General features: G+C 42.7%; 1 protein-coding gene across 1 annotated transcript in view; it reads left to right on the forward strand.

Annotated features, from left to right (window-relative positions):
- The first annotated feature begins 2272 nt into the window (after positions 1-2272).
- EXOC6B (exocyst complex component 6B) overlaps positions 2273-16702 on the forward strand; it is a 598998-nt gene continuing 584568 nt past the window's right edge. Inside the window, exon 1 of the mRNA XM_056129778.1 lies at positions 2273-2502. Within this exon, the coding sequence (XP_055985753.1) occupies positions 2390-2502 (113 nt within the window). The 5' untranslated portion in view covers positions 2273-2389. The remainder of the gene's footprint in view (positions 2503-16702) is intronic.

A 16702-nucleotide genomic window follows, 5' to 3' on the forward strand; every position in this document is an offset into this window, starting at 1 on the left:
CTTTTGGCCATTTATTTTCTTGGTAAACTTTGCCCCAGGTTTTGGGGGTTTGGCCAAAGGCACAGCAGCAATTTTGGGGTATCTGGAAGTTTGAAGGTGCCATTAGGCGGCTGATGCCCTCGCCTCACAAGTACAGATTGACCTGCTGGCGGCCATAACCCCCCCTTTTTTTTATAATATAGGAGTATTGCTACTTATTAAGCTGATTAAGTAATTGAATTGAATTGGGCATGAATTCCACATTACTTTTTAAAAATTCTATTCTGAATGTTAATTTTATTATTTTATTATTATTTTTCTCCTCTTTTTTTTTGATTTACCTTGAGATACATTTACAAAGCTCTCATGTTTGAGCTTTGATCATACAATCATCAAACACCCATCCCTTCACCAGTGCACATTTTCCACCACCAAAATCCTCAGTATTCCCACCCCCCCAAATCCTGTTCCAATCCTTCCCCTGCCTGTGTGGCAGACAATTTCACCCATACTCTCTCTGTACTTTGGTTATATTTGATATTTCGACACCAGTTTCACCACCACTCAAACCTGCCGAAAAGGCAATGCTAGATGATTTGTTTTGTATTGCTTGTTATGGATAGAATATAATGTCCAGGAAATTCTGTGTCATTCCCTTCTGGGAGCTTTAGTTTATAGTCTCTGGGTCTTGACTGTTGATGAGTTTACATGGTGCCAGGGGGCAGTTTGTGGGTATGACTGCCAAACTTCTGGAAAACTGGGGACCTGGGCGGAGGAGGCCCAGTCCCTATCCAAGTAGACTTGGAGATCTCAGTCACAGGTTCCCGCACGCCTGGTTTTTCCTGCTGGTCTGCTCTCTGGTGAAGTTCATCCCGTCTTGGGTGAGGCTTGTCCCCTCTTGGGTGAGGCTCGTCTGAGCCTGTGGAGGGTGGCCTTGAGCATGGCGGCCGTTGGGTTCTGGAGGTTTTTGGCTGCCGGGGTTCTGCTTGGGGCAGGGAGGGAAACTCAACTCACTCCCCTCCGAAGTGCCCCAGTGAAGACAGCCTGGCTCAGTGTCACGATATTCAGCGGCACTCTCTTCTGGGAGTTTTAGTTTATAGTATCTGGGTCTTGACCGTTGATGAGATTACATGGTACCAGGGGCAGTTTGTGGGTGTGACTGCCAAGCTACTAGAAAACTGAGGACCTGGGGGGGGGTGGAGGACGCCCAGTCCTGATCTAAGCAGGCCTGGAACTCTCAGTCACCGCGTCCCATCTACCCCCACGCTACAGGCCCTAACTGAATCTTTTGATCTCTTTTGAGATTTATGTGTCTCTGAATTAAGGCCAATAAATGAACTTGTATAGCTGAGCTGGAGGTGGTTTGTGGGTGTGTCTCCCACATACCTAAATTTTGGCTTTTTAATTTCTTGATAAACTTGACCCCAAGCTGTTGGAGTCTGGTCAAAGGCACAGCGGCAATTTTGGAGTATCTGAAAGTCTGAAGGCACCATCAGGCTGCTGATGCACTCGCCCCACAGGTACAGGTTGACCTGCTGGCGGCACCATAATCCTGTTACATGTACTTTTGAATTACTCGGTTGTTAGGCTAGTTTCTTTATTCAGCATCCCCCATCTCTTACTGCTATTTCTCTGCCTACAGGTGCAAAGTTCCCGCTGGCTTCCTAGGCGCTCCTCACACCTTTAGTAACACCTTTTAAAAACGTCCAGAACCAGTCTTTCTAAGAATCCTTCACAGCCAGGAGCGATTCCCGGTCTTTCTTCTCTGATCCCACACACTCACGTTTGGTCTTACCTCTTAGTTTTGGGATTGTCTAGTTTTTCCCTCACTTGCTAATGCGTGTAAGACCCCTACAAAATAAAGTTTGCACGTTTCTGCAAGGATCTAATGAGTGAATTTGCACATAACATCTTTTTTGGCGGGGGGAGGTTCCAAGCGGGTCATCCTCTTGCTTGAACAGCACTGCATATGCTGTGGGCATAGACAGAGGGCCTTTCAAGACTCGTCTTAGCTTGTTCAATCGCTCTAGGAGCGGGAAGCCTAGGCGGGGCGGGTACGGGGTAGAGGGGTGTGTGTGTGTGTGTGTGTGTGTGTGTGTGTGTGTGTGTGTGTGTGTGTGTGTGTGTGTGTGTGTGTGTGTGTGTGTGTGTGTGTGTGTGTGTGTGTGTGTGTGTGTGTGTGTGTGTGTGTGTGTGTGTTTCCCCTCCATCAGGGAACTACAACTCCCAGCGGGCATTGCGGGGCACGGCGCCTGACGCGTGACGCAAGGGGGCGTGTCCAGGGCGAGGGCGGGGTCGCCGTGCGGGTAGCTGGAGGCTTGGGGTGGCTGTGGGATCCTGGGCTGGAGCGAGGGCTCGGGAGGTGCGCCGCGCCGGAGGAGGGGACGCCCTGCCCGACGCCCCCCAGCCTATGGATCGGGGTAAGATGGCGGAGGCAGAGAGCCTGGAGACAGCTGCGGAGCACGAGCGGATCCTGCGAGAGATCGAGAGCACCGACACGGCCTGCATTGGGCCCACGCTCAGGTATCCCGGGGGCCCGGGGCGGGACGGCGGGGGCCAGCCGCCCTCCGGGCCAGCGCCTACCCCGGCCCCGGATCGGCGAGGCAGGGCTTTGCTCTGCTGCCCTGACCTGGGTGGGTGGGTGTGTGGGTGGGTGGGTGGGGGGTCCCCTCGCGCTCGCCGGCTCCCGCAGCTCAGTTACTCCCCGGGGCGCCTCCTGCCTTCTTCCCTCGGGGCCGAAGCAGCCTCCGTCTCTCTCCCAGGCTCGCTCCGCGCCGTGCAACTGGAGCGCGACTGACAGATGGTGGCTGGGAGCACATCTCTCCCCTCCCCTGACTCCCCCACCCCCATTCCCCCACCGCCGACCCCCCTCCGTCGCCCCTCAAAACGCACCCCCCAGCACACCAGCCTGCTCCCGCAGACCCCAATGCAAACTAAGCCCCGCGCATCGGACAGAGCGGCGTGTCGCCGCGTGGTGCGATGCTTTGCAAACTTTCAGCGCTTGCCTCCCTGATACCACAGTCACTTCTCAGAAACAAGTTCCTGAAAAATCCTAGGCCTGCAAGGAAGTTTCTCTCCATCTGCGCTTCTCTTCTCTCCGGCGGAGGGGCTGGGGGGGGGGGGGTACCCTTGCACCCGAGTAAGGAGAACCCAGCCCTCAGAGGGTTTTCATCTTTGAGTCGTTTTCATCTTTGTCCAAAGTCGGTTCATCTTTGAGGAAAAGAGTTATTCCAAGCCCACCCGGCCTTTGCTTTGGTCAGGCACCAGCGTTTTTATTGGGCGGCGTCAAAACAAACTTCAGTGTATTTAACAAGACTTAGGTACCACTTACTCTGCACAGTTGCAAGACATTGAGTTAAGCAATTCACAAATGTGATTTATTTGAGTCTCTAGGCAATCCTACTAAGAAAGTGCTATTACTCGCCTTTTATAGATGGGGCACGGATAGGTGAAGAGATTTGCCCAAGATCACAGAAAGAATAAGTGTGTGTATGGGGATGAGGGTGGGAGAGGTAGGTGGGTGAGTCAATTCCTATTCATTCTTCTGAGTCTACATTCCTTGGGGGAGGTGGGGTGGGTCACGCCCGGCAGTGCTCAGAGATTACTCCTGGCCCCTTGCTCAGGGATATTACTGGCTGTGCGGGAGGAGTGGGAGATGGACAATCCTGTGTAGTTTCTGGACTGTGTGGAAGGCAAGAGACTTACAGCCCCAGTACTAGCTCTCTCTCCCGCCTCAGAGTCTGTATTCTTTTCTTTTTCTTTCTATTTGGCTTTTTGCGTCAAATGTGGCAATGCTCAGGGGTTACTCCTGGCTCTGCACTCAGGAATTACTCCTGGCGTTGCTCCATCCCACCGATGGGATGCGGGAGATCAAATCCTGGTGGTTCGCATGCTAGGCAATGCTCTGCCTGCTGTACTATCACTCCAGCTTTGAGTCTGTTTTCTTATCGTACATTGTTCTGCCTCAGATTGGCTTCCTCTCTACCAGTACTTATTTATCCAGGCAAATTTTTGAGCTACCTGTTCCTTTCCCTTCAGTTTGCTAGTGCCCTGTGCATAGAGCTTGCACTGTACATAAAACTAACGTCTTCCTCCTTCCTGTGGTTAATTCTGATCTCCACGCAGCTGATCCATAGATAATTATCTGACCCACCTTGTGCAGTCTTGGGCCAATAGCCTCTCCCTTCAGAACATTATTACTCATTGCCTATTTATTCACGGGGAGAGTTGCCCCATGAAAAGAGGGTGGGAAGGAGTGCCAGTCAAGAGACTTGGTTCCTCCTTGCCACCTGCACAGCTTCCTTCTCCAGCGTAAGCAGTTAGTGAGTCCTCCCAGTGCCATCCTAGGACATGACTGTTAGGTATAGTTACCAAAACTTTGGCCATGGGTTCCTGGTGTGTTATGATCAAGACCATCATATTTTTCTTTTCCTGATTTCATGAGCTCTTAAGCGTGAATGATCCTCATTCCACTATCTTTTATGAAAAAGTAAGGACTACTTATGAATATTCTAAGTGCATGAATGCTAGTTGCTAATATTTGGCCTTTGGAAAACAAAATGCTTCTAAAGTCACCGAGGATGCATTTTCAATATTCAACTAAGAAATTGGCTGCCAAACTGCATTTGGCGGCCAACCCTAGCTTCCGCTGGAGCTGTTGGGATTACCAGCGTGTTTAGGAAGGATTCTTTAACAGAGCACTTTGGTGTTGTCATTCAGTTGCATGTGATGTTCAGTTGCTGTCATTCTTGGTATATATGAGAAATGACTTTAGTTTTAGGAAATTAGTTTGTTGTGATTTATTTTGTCACTATTTATTATGTCACTCTTACACTGAATAGTGTAATGTGATTTTGAATTAGCTAAGTTTTGACCTGTAATTTTTCTGGTTCTCAATAAGAATACAGTCTCCCTCCTACCTCCCCTAATTCCTCAGGGTTTAGGTTCAGAGATCCTCCAGAAGATGCCTGAAACTTGGGATAATACTGAACCTTGTGCGCGCGCGCGCGTGCACACACACACACACACACACACGTTTTTTCTTATATATATATATATATACACATCTTTTTGATAAAGTTTCATTTATAAATTAGCTACAGCAGAGACTAGTAACAGTAAATAATGCTAAAATAGATTATAATAATATGCTTCGGTAAAAGTTCCGTGATTTGTTCTCTCAGAAAAGCTGCTTAAAATTATTTTTTTAATTGAGGTATAATGCTATTGAAGTTCTCAGGATAACAGTGTATGTAATATTTTTGGACCTCAGTTCCCTGTCGGTAACTGGACCTGTTGAAGTAAAACCAAGAATAAGGAGTGGCACTATTCATAAATAGTGGTTAAAATATAGGTTGTCTATTCTCCGTGAATGTTATCACTAGCCTTACTGGCTTCATTGTTATCTTTTCTACTGTAAAGTGGGGTTTGTAGTGGTAGATGGTTTGAGGGGATGGGGGGGATGGATGGTGGAAAGAAATGTTTGAGAATATCTCCATTATTTTACCAGTTCTGAGTGCTTTTCCTGACTTCTTTGTATTATTAGAGACTTTACGTTTTTGGCCTCTTTTGGTCTTTTGGCAGATCATCACAAATCTTACTGTTAGATCTGAGTCAGTCTCTTCAATGCCCTGTAATTAAATAGTAGCCGCTAACTTTGCCTTCACCTTGTCTGTCCTTATTCATAGGGGATGATCTCACCTTTTTTCTTTTTCCCATCCAGAGAGAACAACATGAGTAGACTTGATATTTCAGATCCCAGGTCTTACCAGGGATACCTCTCTGTCATCATTATCTCATTTTTTTAAAAATCCAGTCATTAAACAGGTGAGATTAAGGTAGTAGACTCCCTTCCTTACTATCCACAACTATAAATCTCAAGCTCTGCTATGCCTCTTCATAACATTTCTTATTATTTCTTCCATTTTTTTTGAGAGGTAGCATTTTTAGGCACTAGTATATATATATATATATGTATATATATACATATATTTTTTTTTGACTTTGCCATTGTATCTGGCAGTGCCCAGGGATCTTGACTCTGTGCTCAGGGATCTGTCCTGGAGGTGCTCTGTGTGTGTGTGTGTGTGTGTGTGTGTGTGTGTGCACACAATACACTGTGGCTATGCTGGGGATCGAACCAGGGTTGACTTCATGCAAAGTAAACCCTTACCCCCTGCACTAGTTCTCCTGGCCAAGGCACCGATTCGTAGCAATCCCTGAGATAGATTATATAATTGAGGAGGAACTGAAGAACAGAAAATAATAGTATATTGATAGCAGATAAAAAATTACTTTGACCACCCATTTAATTCCTGTTCTTCTCGAGTCTCCATTTAGCTTAATCACTCTTTTATTTGCCAACTATTTTTTATGTGTCATTACTTGCTTTCTCTGCCAAGATACCAAATTATTCTTCTAGTCTTAATCTTTTTTTTTTTTTGGTTTGAGGAATTATGGTAGCCATGATTTTTCATTATGTAACCACAGTATTTAGCTTTTGTATGGCATATGCAGTGATGGTCAGTCTTCATATATCTAAGGGTTTGCTTTTCCATTTTTATTAATTCTGATAGGGCCCAAGCATATCCACACATATAGAGGCTGTTACCTAGCAGATTCTTTTGGGAAAGCAGCCATCTCTTCTCCATCTTCATCTTAAAAATTACTTTGTTACCTGAAAGTCCTAATATTGTGGATAAAGAAAGAGGCCTATAAGATGATAAGTCTTTTTTTTTTTTTTTTAAAGGATAGGGATTCCAACTTTGTGGTACTAATGTGAAAATGCTGGAAAAAAAATCCACTGTGAATAGTAGCTTCATATTTTTATTATCTGTTTGTCCAGTCATTCCACTTGTTCTGTAGAAATCATTTCTTCAGTTTACCCTCTGGGTACTAGCAATTTACATTTAACCTTTATTGCTATTTCAGATTTTGTTTGTAAACTACTTACCAGTGAAATATATTGATTACAAATAATTCATTTACCTGTTGTTCATATATTTAAAGTTTAATTTTCACTGTATCTACAGAATTGGACCACAGTCACCCTTACCTAATTTTACAACATTTCTGTCATCCTCCAAAGAACTTGCACACCTATTAACAGTTTCATTCAGACCTCCTTCCCGCCCCAGGAAATTACTGATTTTATTTTTGTCTTTATGGAGGTTGGGTTGAACCCAGGGACTCAAGCAAGGCAGTGTTCTGTCACTGAGCTATGTTCCTCAACCCTCACTGCTTTTTTTGTCTCTACCTATAATTTCATGTAGCCTATGATTTCATTCACACAGTATGTGATTTTTGATGACATATCATGTGTTCAAGATTTGTCCATGTGGTAGCTTGTATTGGCACCTCATTTCTAATTGCTAAATAGAATTGCATTTGTATGTATATATTACATTTTACTCACTCTTCACTTGATGGACATTTGGAATGTTTCCATTTTGTGACTTATGAAACAGTGCTTCTATAAACATTTGTATCCACTTTTTGTGCAGAGGTATTCATGCTCTTTTTGTTTGTTTTGGAGGAGGGGCCCTTCCAAGCAGTAGTCAGAGGATTTGAGGGCCACTCCTGGTGTGACTTAGACAGCTGGGCTGGACAGTTCATTGCTAGTGCTCAGCAGTGCAGCACTGTCCCTGCCTTTCAGTGCTGGGATTCACCAGGGCCATACCTGGCAGTGCCTGGAGGGAGGTCTGCTTCTAGAGGGGAGGTCTAGGACTGCAGTAGAAATGCCAGCAGGGCATGTGGTACTGGGGATCAAACTGGGATCCCTTTGCATGCAAGGCATGTACCCCTGAGCTATCTCCCTGGATATTGTTAATTTTTTTTTTTTTTTTTTTGCGGGGGCAGGGTGTTTCGGGTTCTTTCTATCTGGCTGTGCTGAGAGCTTCTCCTGGCTCTGTATTCAAACTCTGAGTAGTGCTTGTGGGACCATCTGTGGTGCTGGGGAGTGAAACTAGTCAGTCCTACTGACTGTACTATCTCTCTGGCCCCACCATTGTGATTTCTTCTTTGCATTAATGAAGAGTGGGACTTCTGGGCCATATGGTAAATATCTTGTAGCATTTTGAGGAACTGTAGATTGTTTCCTGAATCCTTTTTCATTTTTAGTAACAATATATAAGGGTTCTAGTTTCTGCATATTCTTGTTAGCCCTTGGCTTTTTTTGTTGTTGTTGTTTCATTTCAGACATCTGATGTGTAAAAGTAGCATACCATTTGCATTTCCCTAATGACTAATCTTTACATGTGCTTATTGGTTATTTGTTTTTATATATATATATATTTTTTTTTTTTTTTTTGGTGGTGAGGGAGGAGAGGTGATTTAGATCACACCTAGTACCTATTGGTGCTCAGGGGCTGTTCCTGGCTCTGTGTGCAGAGTGACTCCTGGCAGTGCTCAGGTGGGTACCAGGACTCGAACCAGACTGCAGGATTGCAAGACAAGTGCCTTCACCCTTGTCCTACCTCTCCAGGTAGTTGTTTATCACTTGAAGGAAGGAAGATGTTCATTTCCATTGCTCAGTTTTTATGTTATTTTTGTTTCCCCTTTCCCTTTGTTGTTGTGGGATGTTTAGGGGTTGCACAATTGGTTACAGCATATAGTGTGCTGGAGATCACATGTGGCACAAGTGGCCTAATGCAACTGTTCTTATGTTGGACCAGTTCATTCCAGATCTTTGTCTTACACATTTTGTTAAAAACAGTAATCAGTATAGGAGCTATTTTCTATCTTTCAAGTTGTTTTTGTAAAGTTGACTCTAACAGAGAGCACACTGGCGGGGAGGGGATATCTTCAAAAGCTGTTTTGCTCAATATCTTTTTTTTTCTTTTTGGGTCACACCCGGTGATGCACAGGGGTTACTCCTGGCTTTGCACGCAGGGATTACTCCTGGTGGTGCTCTGGGGACTATATGGGATGCTGGGAATCGAACCTGGGTCAGCCATGTGCAAGGCAAACGCCCTACCCGCTGTGCTACCGCTCCAGCCCCTGCTCAATGTCATTTGATAATCAAATATGTGGACCTACATTTTTCACTGCTTCTGTGCCTTTGGCCACATGACTTTCCCCCACTCTTTGCCCTCACCCATTACAGAAATTAGCTATTGATTCATAAATGGACTTCTTTAATAAGTTATTTTTATGAGTCACTTACCAACCAAGTGAGTCGATTTTTTTTCATTATATGTAATGGGGATGATACTACCTACTAAACAAAATTAGTAGATAAAGCTTTTTCCAAAGAACCTGTGAGTTAGTATTCACACAGATAATGTGAGACTGCTTCTGCCCTTTTCCTTGAGTTTGCATGTAGCTTTCGTTTAAATATTTCTGTTTTTGGAGTTTTTAGGGATTCTTTTTGTATCTGCACTCATATTTGAAGGTAATAACATTTATGCTTAATGTGTGGAATCATCACTGGAACTATGTCAGGTTAGATGAGGAACTACTTTTGAGACAAGAGATGGTTGTGGCATGCAGTAAGAATGTATTTTGAAATCTAGAAATTGAGCTTCCATATGACCCAGAAATTCTACTTCTTGGCATCTACCCCAGGGACCTCCTTGTCTATTCAGAAAGGACATTTATACTCCTGTTCATTGTAGCACTATTCATAGTAGTCAAAATCTGGAAACAACCCAAGCGTCCAAGAACAGATGACTGAATGAAGGAAATATGGAATACTACTTGGCCATAAGAAATGATAAAGTCATGTGGTTTGCTGCTATGTGGATGGGTCTTGAGAGTATCATGCTGAGTGACATTAGTCAGAAGGAGAGTGACGGACACAGACTGGTCTCTCTCATATATGGGATATAAAGAAGCAAAGTTGAAGAATAACAAATGCTCAAAGACAACAGAAACTGAGGTTTTTAGTAGGAAGCTTGTGGGCAGGGATATTATTAGCATGTGACAGTGTGGCAGGAAGTGGTCACTCTGGGGGAAGGAGTGGTACTGGATTGTGTTCTGTAGGAAACCATATCCTTAACAATATTGTAATCCACGGTGCCCAAAGAAAATAATAATAATAATAATAATAATAATAATAAAAATAAAAGAATGGGTTTTGGAACTAGAGTCAAAATGATAGATCAGTTATAGGGTTAAAGAAAGAGGACTCATATGACTGAGACTTAGACCCAAAAGCTTTGTAACTGCTCTCATGATGATTCAATAAATAAAATGATAAAAAATGAAAAAAAAAAGTAAGGTGGAGTTCATGCAAAATTCAATCAGCTAATCAGTGGCTGAATAAATAGCAGTACTCCTACATAAAAAAGAAATAGAGGACTCAAGGCAGATTCCTTAGGTCCTTGACCTAAGTAAGTGGGTGAAGGATGGTGCCATTTGCCGAGACTGCAAATAAGAAGAGAGAAACTATGTTTTATTAGCTCATGCTATTGACTTGACAGTCCCTTTTTTTTGGTAGTAGTGGCGGTGGAGCTAGGGTTACTCCAGGTGGTGCTTGGTGATGGGGAGGGGGAGGGTGGGGTTGCTTGCTGAGTGGGGCCACACCTGATGATGCAGGGAGGGCATGGAACCCAGGACCTTGTGCCTACCACTTTGAGCCATATCTCTGTCCCCAGTATGTATAACTTCTGAGAGTTTTCCATTATAATGTACTTCTTTTATTGACAGTTGTATCCTGAAAAGGAAGGAAAAAAAAGGTTAGGGCATGTTCACATCGTTTCCCACACAATTACTATGTGTTTTTTTTTTTTTTTTACAAAAGTGATTGATGGGGCAGTTGTTGAGGATGGTTTTGGCAGCAGTTTAAAATTTTAAGTCACGTTTATGGTATTGTTTTAGTTTGGAATACAGTATATAGAGTGTTACTAGGTCACAGAGGGAAATATGTTCTGATTCTTTGCGTCACTTAATGTTGATAGTTGTAGTATTTGCCAATGAAGCCATCATGGATTTAATCACATACCCAAAATCCAGTTTAAAACATCTTGAAATAAGATTAGTGATTGACTTATTTGTGAAATGTGTGAATCTGGATGAGCATAATTGTTGAGCACTGATGATATTTTCAGTTTGCTTGGGAGAGTAAGCAAAAATTGTGACGGGGAAGGGTGAGTACAGGAGTTAGTATACACAGAGCCCAGTTTAATAAGCTTAAGGCCTGAGGTGTCTAAGAGGTTATTCTTCGAGATGTCTGCTCTGGCTGTGGGAAAGATTTTTGTTTGCAATACAGTAGTTTCTGCTGAACTACTTAAAATGCAAGGAAGACAATTTGCTCCAAGAGAAGCCAGTATTGCATGAACTTTGTCCCAGTATTTAAAATAGAATTCAGCTAAGACATAGTAATATTAGAATACTTTAATATTATGACTATTATTAAATAAAGCAACTTGTGTATCTGTAACATCTATTTCTATATGTTTGCAAAATGTTTTCCTTTACATTGCATGTCATTTAGCAGTAATATTTTATACTATATTTTGACTACATTTTGAGGCTAGAGTCATTGTGTCCTAACTCTGTGTTTGGGTTATTCTCAGTCTCCCCTCTTGTTATGGTTAATTAACAATTGGCTATTCTTCCTCTGATTTTCCTGCCTGCCTTGTTCTAGAAAAGAATTAGATGGCTTATAGAAATCTACATAATTTTTAAAAATCCACAGAATTCTAGAGATGTCAGAGGTGGTAAGGAAATTGGGGTAAAGGGCAAAGAAAGGCTAGATAGAGAATATGAAATCAGAATAAAGAACAAGTAACTTTTCATGCTTGAGGGCTTGTGCATTTCATAAAGGTAGGCTGTCATTGGATACCAGGCTTTCCTATAGCTAGGGCATAAAAGAGAAAAGTTACGATATAAAATTAAAAAGTAGTTACTTGGCTGCATAGCTATTCTTGGTTCGGAGTAAGACCAGAGAACTGTTTCTCCCATATGTCCTCACATGGAAGGCCCTGTATAATGTAACTTTAATATCCATATAGTAAATGCAGCAACATGTGACAGGCTGTTTCTTATATTGTCCTTTCGTGAAAGCATATGGCATAACTAAAGCACAATTTAGTAAAAGTCATTTTGCAGGGAGCTAGAGGAACGCCATTCTCTGCTGGTCCTGACTTAAGTATGGCATCGGTTTTATTATACCTACTGGGAAACCGGAAATTCATTAAGCCCACTGCCCAGGTTTTTGTTTATCATTAATCACTGGGAATCTCATGAAAATTATAGATCCTTTCTATAGTAGAATGTGTGTCTACACCTCCTGTGTTTTCTGACTCTGAGACATAGATGCATTGTGTATACTGTGCTCACTTTCAGAAGAATTGCTTTCATAGTCACAGTTTATTTTTTTTTGAGGTGACTTCCAATGTGCTCAGGAAACCCTGGGGGGAGGCTCACTGGTAATTCTTAGCTTATTGGGCCCTTGGTTTAGTGCATGGACTGAGGGATGCCATGCTGTTGGAGCCCTGCAGTGCCATCCAAGTGGTGCTGGGGACCACCAGCGCCAAACTCAGCAGTGTTCGGGGCCTTTGGGCTGTACCTGGTGTTACTCCAGGAGTAGGCAGTGCTGCGGGTTGAACCTGGTTACGCGCATGTGAGGCAAGCGTCCTGTCTGCTGTATTATCACCCCACCCTAGTCAGGATAGTTTTGCTAAGTATCAGTGAATTAAGACTCTATTTTTTCCTGCTTTCTTTTTTTTCTCGTCATTGTATCATTTGCCTGTGTTCTGAGTTAAGTACAGAACCTTATATGCCTTCACTTTTCCTTTTTAGATTTGGACAATTTTTAATCATTTCTGTAGTTTTCTTTTCCATCCTCATGCAGGGACTCTGGTTACATATTTGAGCCCATTTGATATTTTTCTCACATCCTGATGCTTTGTTCTTTATTTTCCTCCAGTCTTTAAATTTTTTTTTAAATTTTAAAATATTTCAATTGAAGCTCTATGATTGCAATACCGTAACTGATGATAAACTTCCAGATTCCAGCACCGCACTCTCTACTAAAGCGTTCCATCACTTCCCCGGTTCCATCAGTTATATAGTTCTCGTTTTCTGCTGCTTTTGGCCATTTGTATTCCCTTACTGTGTTTCATTATATCCCGCATACGAGAGAACTTTATATGCTTTAAAACTAAGTCAGCTGTATTGGTGGGGCTGTCTCATTCAGTCTCTATGGAAAAAAGTATGGTGACTTGTCGAGAAATTAAAAATATAACTCCCATATAACCCAGCAAATCACACTCCTTGGTATCTGCCCCGGGATTATAATAACGGGGCTGGATAGACAGCAGGTAAGGCACTTGCCTTGTATGTGGTCAACCTGGGTTTTCTCCCCAGCATCACATATGGTTCCCCTGACCTTTTCAGGAATGATCTCTGAGCACAGAGCCAGGAGTAAGGCTGAGTACAGCCAGGTGTGGCCCAAAAATAAAGCAAAAAGAATACAAAAACATTACTTGGAAAAGACAGATACGTGCCTCTGTTCATTGTAAGGCCCCCCCCTTTTTTTTTTTTTTGCTTTTTGGGTCACACCTGGCGATGCACAGGGGTTACTCCGGGCTCTGCACTCAGGAGTTACTCCTAGCGGTGCTCAGGGGACCATATGGGATGCTGGGAATCGAACCTGGGTCGGCCACGTGCAAGGCAAACGCCCTACCCGCTGTGCTATCTCTCCAGCCCCCATTGTAAGGCTCTTTACAATAGCTAACATCTGGCAATATCCCAAATGCCCAATAATAGATGAGTGGCTTAAAAAAAAAAAGTGGTCTATATACTGTTGAAATACTATTCAGCAGTAAGAAGATGGAATCCAGCCTTTGGGTACAGCTTGGATGAGACAGGAGAGTGTCTTGTTAAGCAAAATAATCAGAAGGAGATGGACAAATACCTGATGGTCTCATGCCTATGTCATGTATAAAGAAACAAAAAATGAGAGTAGACAGTGGTGGATTAAAAACAAACCCTGGTGCTCTGGCAGCTGAACTGAGGTTGCCAAGTGAGGGGGGAGCCGTGGGGAGGGGGAGGGGAACGGGCTGATAACTTAAACACCATTGTGGGAAAAAAAAAAGGTTCAATAATATTTATTGTGCTTCCAAAAAAATTAAGCCAGTGGTGGGTAGAATGATCTCTTTTTATTTTTATAAAAGTGGAGGAACCTGGGTCTAGAGAGATGGTGTAGGGGTGAAGGTGCTTGCCCTGCACCCCAGTCAGAGTCTGTGACACCGCATACGGGCACTCTGCATTCTGCACACTGCTGGGTGAGTACCACAGGGTGTCGCCCACAAACCCGGTGCCTCACTCAAGAAATTGTTGAACCTAAACAAGCTATTTTATTTCTCCTAAAAATGGGGAGTGAGGGAGAGTATCCCCGGAATAGGGCCAATATTCTCTAGAAGAAATTTGGGTGCGCCCTCACACTAAAATAAATTCCATCAAAACCACGATGCTTTTATTTGGAACAATCTGAAATTTGAAATCAACCTATCATTGCCCTCTGAAAAGTTGCCAACAAATAAAGTAACTGTAGCTATTTTGCCTGAGGCTATATAATCTGGAGTCTCCTGGCTAGAAAATGTGTGCCTTCTTAGATTTGTTTACCTGGAGTGTACAGTAATGCTTTATTAGATTTTTATTTTCTTAAAAAAATTTTTTTTGGGGGGTGTGCATTTTATTTGTTTCTTTGTTTGCTGCCACACCTGGCGATGCTCAGGGCTTGTTTGTTCCTGGCTCTGTACTCAGGAGTTACTCCTGGCAGTGCTCAGGGGAGCATATGGGATGCTGGGGATCCATCCCGGGTCGGAGGGCTTCTGCGTTTGCATGGCTAGCGCCCTGCTTGCTGTCCCATCACTCTAACCCCACTTTATTTGGTTTTTAATTAAAAACAAAATGGAAAATGTAACTCTAAGTAATACAATGATTAGTAAATTTAGGCACCTAGTACATATTTTTATGACTGATTTAGAGCTTCAAAATACTTATTATTGAGGGAAATATCTAAGGAGCAAGAACGATCACAGTTCGGCCACCTAGATAACTTTGATGTGACTTGCGAAGCTACATATTGACTGGGACTTTGTGATTCTGTTTTAAAGATCAACACATTCACATGTACCTTGCACTTTAGTAAATTTCCCTCCTGTAGCTAGTGTAGTTGGATAATCAGATTGACAGTAATAAACTAGCACTTTTGAAAGAACAGTTCTTGGTTTTATCATGAGTATTTCAGTCGCTTCTAGTGTTTAGAACATTGAATGTTCTATTGTATGTTAGAAAAAGGCGTCATTTGCCAAAAATGCTCATTTGCATTATAATACAGGCTCTTTTACTGTTTGATTTTTTTTCTTTTTAAATTAAAGCGCAGTAGGGTAACATAAATTTCAGTTTTGTATTGTTTTGTTTTTGGGCCACACCCAGTGGTGCTCAGGGCTTACTCCTGAATGCTCAGGGATCACTCCTGGCAGGTCTCAGGGAGCTCCGTGGACTGTCCAGGATCAAGTCCAAGTCTGCTGCATGCAAGGCAAGCACCCTACCTGCTGTACTATCGCTCTCACCTTCTGCTTTTCAAGTTTGATTGTGTTTTTATCTACCCAGAGCATCACCAGCTCTGTGACAAAGCATTTTTTTGCTATTCCAGTAGTGTATAGTGGAGTCTGACCAACTGCTTTTGTTCCTGTTGTTCTCAGTATCTCTGCTTTTGAAACGCTCTTCCTTATGTTTTTCTCTTTCACAAATTGTGTCTTTATTTCTTTCCTCATATTTATGTCCTCCCCCTTCCTTCTCGGTGTAATTTAGAATATACATTATTCATACACTTACCCAGTGAAACAGCTAAGCAAGCAAGAACCATCACACTGTAATTAGTGTCTTCTTTCTGGAGAGGCTCTGATAGCAGTAGACAATTAAAATTTAAAGGTATTGATGGGTATGACATGGGATCTTATTGGGCAATATGAATGAGTAAAATAGCAGAAATTGAGCATGACTTTATGTTATGAAACACTTTCGGTCTGGAGTTGGATTTTGGTCTGGAAAGATTTATTTGTGTAACACATTTGAAAAAGAGAAAGGAAAAAATAGTGGAGGAGCTTGCCAAGCAATTTGGTTTTTTGTTGTTGTTTGTTTTGGGGGCCACATGTAGGGGTGCTGAGGAACTACTCCTGGCTCATTCCTTGTGGGAGGGGAAGTTACTCCATGTGGCGCTTGTGTGCCCACGGCTGCTGCTGTGGCCTGAACCCAGGGCTCCTACTGTGCTAACCCTGGCCCAGCAATTTGTTAATGATGAGGTAGAAGAGTTGCTTGCTGTTTGTACAATTCTTTGGCTCTCGAATAGCAAGAATGAGAGAAAAGTGAAGCGAGAACTCTTGAAGTCCAAAGAAAAATGGATTCTGAGCATTTAAAAAGGCAAGCATCTGACTGAATGCATTTGTTATGTTCTTTAGAAACATGTGAACTTATAATTTTGAGATAATTGTAGATTCCTATGTAGTTATGAGGAATAATAGAGAGCTGTATTGTTTATCTAGTTTCCTTTGATGGCAGTGTTTTATAAAACCATGGCACGCTATCAGAATCAAGACACTGACACTGTGTCTTGACACTCAAGTATAAAATGTTTTCAAGAAAAGCACAAGAATCTTCCGTGTTCTGTCTTTCAGCCATATCACTCTTTTTTTTTTGTTGTTGTTGTTATTGTTTCACCACCCCTCTTCAACCCCGTACAACCTCTAATCTGTTTTCCGTGTTGTCATTT

Source organism: Sorex fumeus, unplaced genomic scaffold (assembly GCF_029834395.1).
Source record: "Sorex fumeus unplaced genomic scaffold, SorFum_2.1 ptg000006l, whole genome shotgun sequence".
NCBI classification, from domain to species: Eukaryota; Metazoa; Chordata; class Mammalia; order Eulipotyphla; family Soricidae; genus Sorex; species Sorex fumeus.